General features: G+C 42.7%; 1 protein-coding gene across 3 annotated transcripts; it reads left to right on the top strand.

The window, feature by feature from the left end:
• The first annotated feature begins 6983 nt into the window (after positions 1-6983).
• On the top strand, positions 6984-11807 carry LOC109764566 (uncharacterized). 3 transcript variants are annotated; one of them, XR_012205664.1, is made up of 11 exons: positions 6984-7113; positions 7209-7274; positions 7377-7550; positions 7865-7996; positions 8962-9101; positions 9283-9369; positions 9495-9617; positions 10242-10391; positions 10791-10892; positions 10982-11319; positions 11557-11807. XR_012205664.1 is itself a non-coding variant. In XM_073511173.1 (10 exons), exons 1-10 carry the CDS (start codon positions 7092-7094, stop codon positions 11195-11197), a joined length of 1212 nt encoding a protein of 403 aa, XP_073367274.1. In that variant the 5' UTR covers positions 6984-7091; the 3' UTR covers positions 11198-11494. The 3 variants fall into 3 exon arrangements, 1 of the variants encoding a protein (XP_073367274.1); XR_012205665.1 differs by lacking the exon at positions 7865-7996; XM_073511173.1 differs by lacking the exon at positions 11557-11807 and having other exon boundaries at positions 10982-11494.
• Positions 11808-13460: the final 1653 nt, after the last annotated feature.

Raw genomic sequence — 13460 nt, 5'->3', positions numbered from 1 at the left:
TCTAGAAGGGCAAGGGCAAGAAGGGATACTTCATGAAACAGCAAATCATTTGCTGCTCTAGCGAAAAATCCCAAAGTTAAACCCAAACCCGAGACTAAGTGCTCCTGTAATGAGGGGAACGGTCACTGAAGCAGAACTACCCTAGATACTTGGTAGATGAGAAGGTAGGCAAGGTCGACAGAAGTATATTGGATATACATTAAATGAATGTGTACTTTACTAGTACTCCTAGCAGCACCAGGGTATTAGATACCGGTTCGGTTGCTAAGTGTTAGTAACTCGAAATAAAGCTGCGGAATAAATGGAGACTAGCTAAAGGTGAGATGACGATGTGTTTTGGAAGTGTTTCCAAGGTTGATGTGATCAAGCATCGCATGCTCCCTCTACCATCGAGATTTGGTGTTTGCATTGAGCATGATTGGATTATGTTTATCGCAATACGGTTATTCATTTAAGGAGAATAATGGTTACTCTATTTATTTGAATAATACCTTCAATGGTCTTGCACCTAAAATGAATCTCGATCGCAGTGATACACATGTTCGTGCCAAAAGATATAAAATAGTAATGATAGTACCACATACTTGTGGCACTGCCATTTGAGTCATATTGGTATAGAACGCATGAAGAAGCTCCATGTAGATGGATCTTTGGACTCACTCGTTTTTGAAAAGATTGAGACATGCGAACCATGTCTATTGGTATATATGCATGAAGAAACTCCATGCAGATGGATCGTTTGGACTCACTTGATTTTGAATCACTTGAGACTTGCAAATCATACCACATGGGCAAGATGACTGAAAAGCCTCGTTTTCAGTAAGATGGAACAAGAGAGCAACTTATTGGAAGTAATACATTTTGATGTATGCACTCCAATGAGTGCTGAGGCATGCAGTGGATATCGATATGTTCTTACTTCACAGATAATTTGAGTAGATGCTGAGATTTACTTGATGGAACACAAGTCTGAATTATTGAAAGGTTCAAGTAATTTCAGAGTGAAGTTGAAGATCGTCGTGACAAGAGGATAAAATGTCTATGATATGATCATAGAGATATCCGAGTTACGAGTTTGGCACACAATTAAGACATTGTGGAAAGTGTTTCACAATTAATACCGCCTGGAACACCACAGTGTGATGGTGTGTCCGAACATCATAACTGCACCCTATTGGATATGGTGCATACCATGATGTCCCTTATCAAATTACAACTATCGTTTATGGGTTAGGCATTAGAGATAACCGCATTCACTTTAAAAGGGGCACCACGCAATTCCGTTGAGACGACACCGTTTAGAGAAACCTAAGTTGTCGTTTCTTAAAAGTTTGGGGCTGCGATGCTTATGTGAAAAAGTTTCAGGCTGATAAGCTCGAACCCAAAACGGATAAATGCATCTTCATAGAATACCCAAAACAGTTGGGTATACCTCCTATTTCAGATCTGGAAGCAAAAGTAATTGCTTCTAGAAACGAGTCCTTTCTCGAGGAAAAGTTTCTCTCGAAAGAATTGAGTGGGAGGATGGTGGAGACTTGATAAGGTTATTGAACCGTCACTTCAACTAGTGTGTAGCAGGGCACAGGAAGTTGTTCCTGTGGCACCTACACCAATTGAAGTGGAAGCTTATGATAGTGATCATGAAACTTCGGATCAAGTCACTACCAAACCTCGTAGGTCGACAAGGATATGTACTACTCCTGAGTGGTACGGTAATCCTGTCTTAGATATCATGTTGTTAGACAATACTGAACCTACGAGCTATGGAGAAGCGATGGTGGGCCCATATTCCAACAAATGGTTAGAAGCCATGAAATCCGAGATAGGATCCATGTATCAGAACAAAGCATGGACTTTGGTGAACTTGCCCGATGATCGGCAAGCCATTGAGATAAATGGATCTTTAAGAAGAAGACGGACATGGACGATAATGTTACCGTCTATGAAGCTCGACTTGTGGCAAAGACTATTTTCACAAGTTCAAGGAGTTGACTACGATGAGATTTTCTCATCCGTAGCGATGCTAAGGCCGTCGGAATCATGTTAGCATTAGCTGCATTTATGAAATCTGGCAGATGGATGTCAAAACAAGTTTCCTTACCAGTTTTCGTAAGGAAAGGTTGTATGTGATACAATCAAAAAGGTTTTGTCGATCCTAAGGATGCTAAAAGGTATGCTAGCTCCAGCGATCCTTCCGTGGACTAGAGCAAGCATCTCGGAATCAGAATATATGCTTTGATGGAGTGATCAAAGTTTTTGGGTTTATACAAAGTTTGTTAGAAACTTGTATCTACAATAAAGTGAGTGGGAGCACTACAACATTTCTGATAAGTATATGTGAATGACATATTGTTGATCTGAAATGATGTAAAATTTCTGGAAAGCATAAAGGGTTGTTTGAAAAGAGTTTTCAAAGGAAGACCTGGATAAAGCTGCTTACATATTGGGCATCAAGATCTATAGAGATAGATCAAGACGTCTGATGATACTTTCAAAGAACGCACACCTTGACATGATTTTGAAAGAGTTCAAAATAGATCAGCAAAGAAGGAGTTCTTGGCTGTGTTGCAAGGTGTGAGTATTGAGTAAGACTCAAGACCTGACCACAGCAGAAGAGAGAGAAAGGACGAAGGTCGTCCCCTATGCTTTAGACGTAGGCTCCATAGTATGCTATGCTGTGTACCGCACATGAAGTGTGCCTTGCCATGAGTTGGTCAAGGGGTACAATAGTGATCCGGGAATGGATCACATGACAGCGGTTGAACTTATCCTTAGTATCTAGTGGACTAAGGAATTTTCTCGATTATGGAGGTGAAAAGGAGTTCGTCGTAAAGGGTTACGTCGATGCGAACTTTGACACTAATCCGGATGACTCTGAGTAGTAAACCGGATTCGTATAGTAGAGCAGTTATTTGAAATGGCTCCAAGTAGCGCGTGGTAGCATCCACAAGATGACATAGATATTCGTAAACCACACACGGATCTGAAAGGTTCAGACCCGTCGACTAATAACCTCTCTCACAAGCATAACATGATCAAACCAGAACTCATTGAGTGTTAATCACATGGTGATGTGAACTAGATTGTTGACTCTAGTAAACTCTTTGGATGTTGGTCACATGGTGATGTGACCTGTGAGTGTTAATCACATGGTGATGTGAACTAGATTATTGACTCTAGTGCAAGTGGGAGACTGTTGGAAATATGCCCTAGAGGCAATAATAAATTGGTTATTATTATATTTCCTTGTTCATGATAATCGTTTATTATCCATGCTAGAATTGTATTGATAGGAAACTCAGATACATGTGTGGATACATAGACAACACCATGTCCCTAGTAAGCCTCTAGTTGACTAGCTCGTTGATCAATAGATGGTTACGGTTTCCTGACCATGGATATTGGATGTCGTTGATAACGGGATCACATCATTAGGAGAATGATGTGATGGACAAGACCCAATCCTAAGCATAGCATAAAAGATCGTGTAGTTCGTTTGCTAGAGCTTTTCCAATGTCAAGTATCTTTTCCTTAGACCATGAGATCGTGTAACTCCCGAATGCCGTAGGAGTGCTTTGGGTGTACCCAACATCACAACGTAACTGGGTGACTATAAAGGTACACTACGGGTATCTCTGAAAGTGTCTGTTGGGTTGACACGGATCGAGACTGGGATTTGTCACTCCGTATGACGGAGAGGTATCTCTGGGCCCGCTCGGTAATGCATCATCATGAGCTCAATGTGACTAAGGAGTTAGCCACGGGATCATGCATTACGGTACGAGTAAAGTGACTTGCCGGTAACGAGATTGAACAAGGTATTGGGATACCGACGATTGAATCTCGGGCAAGTAACGTACCGATTGACAAAGGGAATTGCATACGGGATTGATTGAATCCTCGACATCGTGGTTCATCCGATGAGATCATCGTGGAACATGTGGGAGCCAACATGGGTATCCAGATCCCGCTGTTGGTTATTGACCGGAGAGGCATCTCGGTCATGTCTGCATGTCTCCCGAACCCGTAGGGTCTACACACTTAAGGTTCAGTGACGCTAGGGTTGTAGAGATATGAGTATGCGGAAACCCGAAAGTTGTTTGGAGTCCCGGATGAGATCCCGGACGTCACGAGGAGTTCCGGAATGGTCTGGAGGTGAAGAATTATATATAGGAAGTCAAGTTTCGGCCACCGGGAAAGTTTTGGGGGTCACCGGTATTGTACCGGGACCACCGGAAGGGTACCGGGGGTCCACCGGGTGGGGCCACCTATCCCGGAGAGCCCCATGGGCTGAAGTGGAAAGGGAACCAGCCCTTAGTGGGCTGGGGCACCCCCCATGGGCCTCCCCCCTGCGCCTAGGGTTGGAAACCCTAGGGTGGGGGGCGCCCCACTTGCCTTGGGGGGTAAGTTTCCCTTGGCCGCCGCCCCCCCTTGCAGATGGGATCCAGGCCGGCGCCCCCCCTCCCAGGGGGCCTATATATAGTGGGGGCGGGGGAGGGAGGGCAGCAGTATGACAGCCCCTGGCGCCTCCCTCTCCCCCTGCAACACCTCTCCCTCTCGCAGAAGCTTGGCGAAGCCCTACCGAGACCCCGCTACTTCCACCACCACGCCGTCGTGCTGCTGGATCTCCATCAACCTCTCCTTCCCCCTTGCTGGATCAAGAAGGAGGAGACGTCGCTGCTCCGTACGTGTGTTGAACGCGGAGGTGCCGTCCGTTCGGCACTCGGTCATCGGTGATTTGGATCACGGCGAGTACGACTCCATCAACCCCGTTCATTGGAACGCTTCCGCTCGCGATCTACAAGGGTATGTAGATGCACTCCTTTCCCCTCGTTGCTAGTATACTCCATAGATGGATCTTGGTGATGCGTAGAATTTTTTTAAATTCTGCTACGATCCCCAACACTGAAATCATAGCTTGCTTAAGTTGATTGAAGGCTGTTGTTTGAGCATCAGTCCAATGGAAATTGCCCTTCTTTAACATATCATGGAGATGTCTGGCAATGATGCAAAAATTTTGGACAAATCTTCTGTAATAGCTATAGAGACCGAGAAAACCTCTAAGTTTGGTAGGTGTGGTTGGGACTGGCCAGTTAGCCACTGCAGATATCTTTGCTAGATCAGTTTCAACACTAGCTCCAGAGATTATATGGCCTAGATAATTGACTTGAGAAACAACAAAAACACACCTAGTAATCTTGGCCACTAGCTCATATTGTTTGAGGAGTTGAAGAACAAGTCTCAAGTGTTCTACATGTTCCTCTCGTGTATTACTGAAAATTAAGATCATCAATGAAGACCAAACCAAACTTCCTTAAGCAGGGACCAACAATGTTGTTCATGAGGGCTTGAAAGGTGCCAGGAGCATTGCTGAGGCCAAAGGGCATAACAATGAACTCATAATGCCCAAAATATGTTTTAAATGCAGTCTTGGGTATATTATTTTCATCCATTCTGATCCGGTGATAGCCTGATCTGAGGTTTAGCTTAGTTTTTTTTGCCCCGTGTAATTCATCCAGAAGATCTTTAATAACTAGTATGGGAAAATTGTTTTTAATAATAGCTGCATTCAATTTTCTGTAATCTATGCAAAGTCTCCAAGTGCCATCTTTTTTATGACCAAGATTGCTGGAGATGAATAAGGGCTCTCACTTTATCTGGTTATCTTGGATTGTAACTACTGGTGAACTTGTCTTTCCAACTCATTTTTGTGCATGTGTGGCATCCTATAGGGTTTGGATTTGGGAGGAGTTGAGTTGGGTTTGAGGGGGATCTGGTGACCACACTCTTATTGGGGGAAGACCGGAGGGTTCCTTGAATACTTCAGGAAATTCCTACAATAGTATTTCAATTTCTCGTGGTGTTGGTTGTTGTGTTTGTAGGATAAGGAAGTGTCCTTTGTTAGTTGCAACAGAAAACCAGGAACCCAACTTAATAACAATTTGTTAACTTCTAAGCAGTCAATTTCATTGGCAGTAGATATTGGCTCACAAGCTGGTATTGCAACCTGAGTTTCCTTGTTGTGAGTAATGATCAGCTGCGTGGGGTCATAGTGGAAGGATACTGGGTTGTGCTAGGCCATTCAATCATATCCAAGCACTATGTCATGGCGAGCCAAATCCCAAAATCTGAATTACTGAGTAAACTTTGTTTGTCCTACCACAAATGAAGTAGCTGGTATGCAGGAACTGGACCAGAGTTCCCCCCTCCTACCACTGTTACTGCACTTGACCTGTCTTTGACAATTGTACATGTGGTTTCGAGCACAAAGCTCAAACTCATGAATGTTGAGTTGCTACCAGAATCAACCAGAGCAATGGCTTGTTTGCCTCCTACAGAAACTAGCAGGATAGACAGAGTATTGACACTGTCTGCTTGTCTGGCTTGTAGGGATATGGTCATACATTGTTCCTCCCCTGCTGCTTGTTCTCCAGGGCCACTTTCCTCAAGTTCTTCCTGTTACAGGATTGTCTACTAGTTCTTCTCCAGCTAGAAGAATAACTACAGGTGCCTGTTCACAGTATTGCTGAAACTATTTTTACTTGATGCTCCTTGTTCTAGGTTAATTGCTAACCAGTATACATCAGTTAATTAAGGTCACTGGTCTTAAAGGTCTCAACTGGTATTTAAGTTGATAAAGCAGGCCATTCACATAACATCGAACAAACCAACTCTCAGAGATGTGAGGGTTGTCCTCTTGAACATCTGCTAGTAACTCTTCAAACTGCTCGGTATAATCAGCCACTATGGATGTGTTTTGCTTCAAAGAATTGAACCTGTTTGTGAGGTGATAAGAGGTGGGAGCAGAAAATCTGTAGAGTAAATCAGTGCGTCAGTGCATAATTGAAAGGAGAAAACCGACGGGGGAAGAAAACCGGTGGAAGGGAGAAAAAACCCAACGGTAGATGGTGATTAAAGATGAGACGAAATAAAATCATATACCAAATTAAACCATGAAGGCGAAGCTATCCAGGTAAAACCAAGGGCGGTACATGTTAGAAGAAGTCTAGACTAGATAGAACCCTAGCTACAGTACTCTTTAAGCCGGGTATCTTCCGGTGCGAAGGGTCTCACACTCCCCGGCCGCGGCCATGGCGCCGCCCCTCGCCTGCGGTAAGCGTCCTCGCCCCCAACCTCATGCCCGGCGCCTGCTAAACCGCCGGTGAGCCCTACCGCGCTAAAGCCCGACCCCTCTCCTCCCCTTGCAGGTCCCGAGGCGCCGCAGTGCCGTCTTCTCCGGGCGGCGGCCGACGGCGACCTCCCGCTCTTCAAGAGTACGCGCTCGCATCCCGGTCCGCCCGTGGATTTTGGTTTCTGGGTGCTCGATCGAGTGCCGATTTTGAAAGATTTTTTCGAATTTTGTTGGATCCACGCAGGGACCGCGAGCTTGCTGGACGGCGGGAAGGGCCGCCTCAGGGATGCGGTGGAGGCCGTGAATGTCGGCGGCCGCGCCGGGGCGCTGCACCTCGCCGCGGGCCATGGCAGGATGGCGGTGTGCGTGTTCCTGGTCGAGGAGCTCCGCGTGGACGTCAACGCCGCAGACGAGTCAGGTGGGCAATTGGTCTCCCTCCCTCCTTTAGAGGTACGGTTCTAGTGGCCTTTCTACAGTAGAGGACTGGAGGTTGGTTGTTTAACTGTTATATAGTTGGTTTCGTTCTACTGTTAAATGGAACCTAAATTTTCTGTCCTCCTCTAGTGTTCTGAATGTGCTGTATGTAAAATGTTTGTATCTGTATTCTGGAAAAGGATGCATGTTTTTATCACAAAACCTTTATATGATTTTCTTCTATTTCTTGGGTAATTTGTCTGTTGTTTCGTGTATGAGTCTCCTATTCAGTTCCTTCTACTTTGATGTTCCCGATAGGCGATACACCTCTGGCTTATGCAATTCGTGCTGGCGCTGTAAACACTTTCCGGTATCTTCTTGATCACGATGCTAATCCAGATAAGCCCGCTGGAAAAGGGTCTACGCCTCTCCATTGGGCTGCTACAGGAGGTCTCTCCCTATGTGTACTTATCTTGTTCCTCTATGCCTTAAAATTCTTTGTCTGTGTGTTCTGAAGTGATGTAATGAGACTTGAAACGGATCATGTTATATAGTAGATTTGTATTCCTTTGTCTCAAAATGAATTATGTATTCCTTTGTCTCAAAATGAGCTGCATTGCCTTAAATTCAGTATAGATAAAATCAGAAATGATATAATTTATTGCCTGCCAGACAGAAATAGTGAAATATGAATTTGTTTGAAGCCACTATCCATACTTGTGGGTATTTCAGTGACATATATTCTGAATCCAAAAGTTATTTTGTTCATTGAAATTATTTTCATGATGTTTGCAGCACAGTTATTTTAGAGTTAGTTCCTAAGGTAATGAATACATCTCCAAATCTTATGTTGCATGAAAAAATAATAAAATGAACCTCTTAACATTGGAGGTTGTGTTCACACTAGATTTTGTTAGGCAGATTTCAACATTTCTTCCGCAGATTTCGATGTTTAGGTATAGCAAAGATATCTATCAAAGAAGTGTGAGGCTATGCACCCCTATTTTCTGGACAACTTGGTACGACGTGGGTTCCTAAATTTTTTAAATAAATTTTAGAATTTATACTCATCAGTTTACTACCTCTGTTCATTTATACTTATCATTTAGGACATTGACACGGTCTCTGACAAACGTGTTTGGCAATGATATTAACGATCTTTCACTAATAAAAAGAACTGTCACAAGAACAGCAGCAGCAGCAATGCCAAATAATCTGTTGGATAATACTCCCTCCATCCGGGAATACTTGTCGGAGAAATGGATGTATCAAGTCGTATTTTAGTTGTGATACATCCATTTTTATCCATTTCTGCGACAAGCAATTCCGGACGGAGGGAGTATGTATTATGCAAATAACCTATGGAATTTCCACATTGTTATAAATTAATAACCCGCTTTGTATTTCTCATTCAGGAAATTGTGAAATAGTAAAAGCCTTACTCTCAAAAGGGGCCAATGTTGACGCATTGTGTGAGCTTGGGACACCACTGCATATGGCTGCTTTTTGGAAGCAGGATGGTGCTTTGAAGATTTTGTTGGACCACCATGCAGATGTACGTCACTTGTTAACAAGAACCACATTATTAAATACATTATTGTTTTGTCTGGTACTACATTCTCTTTGTCAACTGCCCATACTGAAAAAGATATATCTATGTCAGTGATAAAAAGATCAAACACGTTTGCCAACTTTTATCATGTAAGGGTACTGATTTTCTTAATATTTTTTCTCAGTGTAACATGGTATGCAACACTGTCTATTCACCTCTTCTTGCGGCTCTCAGTACTGGCTCGCTGAATTGTGTGAAGCTTCTGATTAAGGTATGGTGCATTCATCTCGTTTATTGACATATTTTGTACTCTTGATAAGTATCACATGAAAAAGGAATGAGTACAAATGATGGCATGCTTATTTAGAAGGGCCTTTGCAACCTTTTCTATGTTAGGCTGGCGCTGACGTGAAGGGTGTTGGCACTGTGACCCCCTTAATAATGGCTGCCAACAATGGCTTAACTGACTTCTACAAGTGCTTACTGGAGGCTGGTGCAGATCCTAATGTTCGTGATGATGTAAGTTTTAACTTTCACTCCGGCAACATGGAGTGGCTTTTCACGCACGGGAATTCTGTTAAGAAACTAATGCAAAACCATGTCGTGTTGTTAAGGCTAAACAAAACTTCGTCATCTATTATTTTCACCCTCAGAGCCTATCTATGAAGTCCTTTAATGATTCCGGTTGTTCCTTGGCCACCATGAAGGCATGAATTTAAACCATTATTCTTAGATGCACAATCGACCCATGCCATCATAACTGATGTTCCGGTTCAAGTGCAAACCTTTAGGTTATATTTTATATTTCTATCATTTACGAACGATGTTAATCTGTACAAGATGATGTCGCTGGAGTGACTGTGACAATAATCTGGTGGAATGATAAGTGAGTTCTTGTTCCGTGCTTTGAGGCATTATCTTCTGAAGTTCTAATCAGATGTGTAATTACTGCTTTAAGATCTCGCTGTATTAAAAGTGAAGGTGTTTCTTTTGTCTTGCTTATTTGAACCATAGTGTTGAATATCCATATATTTTTATCATATACCTTGTGTTCATACTTCATTTCTGGTTGTGCTTCTGTCATTTTGGATTACCATTCCGCAAATGCTTCAGTGATACTTATCTTTGTTTTATTCTTAACAGGTTGGTCAGCTTCCAATAGAAATTGCTGCATATCACAATAGACGGAAAGATGTCGAGATCCTACTTCCAGTAACTTCACGTACTCCATATGTGCGAGACTGGAGCGTTGATGGGATAATTCGCTATGTGAAATCAATGCCATCGGTGGAGGTATAACTTGAGGCATCGCTGTCGTTGCTTTCTGTAGGTTCTTCAGCGGGTCCTTGACTTAAAAATGGGTACTCAATCCTTCTGGAGGACGTGATGTGAAGTTTACTGTCGCATGTGAAATAAGTACTCCCTCCGATCCATAATAATTGTCATGGTTTTAGTTTAAATTTGAACTAAAACCACGGCAATTATTATGGATCGGAGGGAGTAGTTTATTGTGCAGTCATACAGATGAGTGAATTGGATCAATAAAATGTTCAGATCATAAATATTTCGTCTTTTCAAAACCTTCTCATGCCCTTCTGATGTAGCTCATGTAAGCATGTAAGTCTTATCTCCTTACCACAGATGTCCTCATTACTTGTGCGTTGTGCCAAATGAATTTTTTTGCTGTTTCAGGATGATCCCATGTACAAAATGAATCCAGCTGATCTCAAGTTAGAGGGAAGCAAGGCATACAAGAGAAAAGATTATGCTACTGCATTAGAACTTTACTCTCTGGTATATTGTTGCACCATATCTTAGCCTACACTTAATTTTCTCTTGTGTGATATCTAATACATTTTTTGTTTGTTTGTTTGTTAATGTAGGCAATACACCACTGCCCTGCTGATGCAACACTGTTCTCAAATAGGAGCCTTTGCTCGCTTAAGTTGGGTAAAGGAGACCAAGCTTTGATGGATGCTGAACTTTGCAAGATGAAGCGCCCAGGTTGGGCGAAGGCCTACTACCTGCAAGGATCTGCTCAAATGTTACTGAGGGTGCCATTTTCTGCTACTCATGAGTGCATTTGCTTGCTGTGTTAAATGCTTTTTGAGTGAAGAGGCAAACCTTTATGATGTGTGGAGGACTATGAGAAGGCATGTGATGCATTTCTTGATGGGCTCAAACTGGATCCAGCAAATGTTGAGATCAAGAACTCATTACGGTAGTGTACTTATCCTGGCGGTGATGATAATCCTATTTGTACATCCCGTTCATCTATTTCTTTCATGTTGAAACACATATGGTGACTTTGTCCAATAGATTAGAACCAGCTAACATAACTCTTTTTATGCGGTAAACATTTGTCTCTTTCAGATAATTATGTCCTGTTTGAATCATCTAGAACATCAACACATCTGCATTTCAAACGCTTTAGTAATTGCTGTAATTTGTTATGCAGGGAGGCTGTAAATTGCTTGAAGACATCTCGTGCCCCCCAAAAGTTGTAAGAATTGTCATCTACTACTCGGGAAAAACTTGCTTATCACGGGAGCAGCACGACTGATGCCAGTTCCCTTGGTGTGTGTGCAACGGAGTGTTGAGTTTAAAACTTGACTTGCTCGTGTAAACCTGGGTTCTTTAATTTTGCTCGATTAGGCCATGAGGAATTACCATGTTTCTTGTTTGTGTCTACTACGTTTTGCCTAGAAATGCTGGTCATCCATGTGGGTCACGTAACATGCACTACGTACGACATTACTTGGTGCCATTGAGTGCTAATCAATCATTAGCGAGCGAGATTGGATGCTGGTGGTCATGCATCTTTGTTCCAAGCTAGTAGTTGATTTTGTACTGCTGGCTAATCAAGGCTGTCCGGGGAACTGAAGCTGACTTGGCCAGGGAGGGAGTACTTTTTATAAAGAAATAAGATACTTTGCAAACTTGAACTTTAGTCGTATTTCTTTTGCTTTTTCCCCCGGGGCATGTAATAAATTAGCGCACGCTTTAGCGGCACTTGGTGCTACTCAGGTCGGTAGACAAGTTTGGGTTGAGGACTTGCCGAACCATGTAAACGTTAGAAGGGCCAGCATTTGGCTGAGCAACTTTGATTTATGGAATCGGTGTGTTCCATTTCAAAAAAAAAAAGAAGGCTTCGGGTTCAGACGCCGCAGTCAACAGGAACAAACCCTATGCGGGAGATGGAGAGCTGTGAAGATATATAAGAGCGTTTAGATCTCTTATATTTCTGTACAAAGGGAGTACGTTTCAGCTGCCACACGACTCCCTTCACATCACCGCTATTGCTTGGTGTTGGCGACGTTGACATCACCAACACCGAGCAATAGGGGCGAGCAGTGAACGGGGGAGGTGCGCAGCATAGAAGAGCAGGGCCGGGAGAATCCTGGGAATTGACGGCTGGGAGCGGCAATGCAGGTATTGGCCGAGAGCATCGGAGGCGGCAAGAAATGGGGGGATCGGGAGGTGCTGCATAGTTGGTCCAAGGGCAATGTTGCCCATGTGCATAGTACGTAGGGAAATACATAACGCGTCCCCCTTTAAATGGGTGATTTAGCTGCATCTCTTCCTCCTGCAATTTTCATTCATTTACATGATATTCAATGAACTTTCCGGTTACATACATAATTTTTTAAATTTTTATATGTGACGGAGCAATGATTCACAAACTCACCAGCCCCCTCCGCAAAGTCCGCATAGTTCTTTCCAATCGGTGAGATTACACGCTATGGGTTCAATTACTAAGCTCTTTAACGTACGATTTATTTTTTTGTACAAATATGAACTAATCTAAAGGTGTACGTACTCCCTCCGGTCTTTTGTACTTCGCGTATTAGATTTTGTGTCAAATCAAAGTGTATAAACTTTGACCAAATCTATATTAAAAAATATCGACATCTATAATACAAATTATATATACTATGAAACTACATTTCACGATGAATCGAACAATATTGATTTGACATTGGGAATGTTGGTACTATTTCCTACTCCCTTTGTCCCGTAATATAAGAACGTTTTTGACACTAGTGTAGTGTCAAAAACGTTCTTATATTATGGGACGGAGGGAGTATAAGTTTGGTCAAAATAGAGATACTTTGACTTTGGATAAAACTTATATGCAGACTAAAAAGGACTAGAGGGAGTACGAGAATCACCACTGTTTCCAATCGTCATGGAACATTGGGTCATCACTGAAGTGATTAGGATGGGGCGAAGCCACGAACGATGCTGAATGACTTGCAGTGGCATCGCAATAATTCCCTTTTTTATATTTCTGGTTAAACCAACTAAAAATAAATCGCAGTATAGTGTAACATCAAAATAAACATATTCACAAATTTAAAC

Source organism: Aegilops tauschii, chromosome 3, assembly GCF_002575655.3.
Source record: "Aegilops tauschii subsp. strangulata cultivar AL8/78 chromosome 3, Aet v6.0, whole genome shotgun sequence".
Lineage (NCBI taxonomy): Eukaryota > Viridiplantae > Streptophyta > Magnoliopsida > Poales > Poaceae > Aegilops > Aegilops tauschii.
The sequence above is the reverse complement of the archived record's forward strand: the minus strand, read 5'-3'. Positions and strand labels throughout refer to the sequence as shown.

Excerpts from the sequence above, each read along its gene's own strand:
- LOC109764566 (XM_073511173.1), top strand. The coding sequence starts at position 7,092 with ATGGCGCCGCCCCTCGCCTGCG. Across the intron at positions 7,114-7,208 it reads GGCGCCGCCCCTCGCCTGCG|GTCCCGAGGCGCCGCAGTGC; the intron begins GTAAGCGTCCTC and ends CTCCCCTTGCAG. Across the intron at positions 10,392-10,790 it reads AATCAATGCCATCGGTGGAG|GATGATCCCATGTACAAAAT; the intron begins GTATAACTTGAG and ends TTGCTGTTTCAG.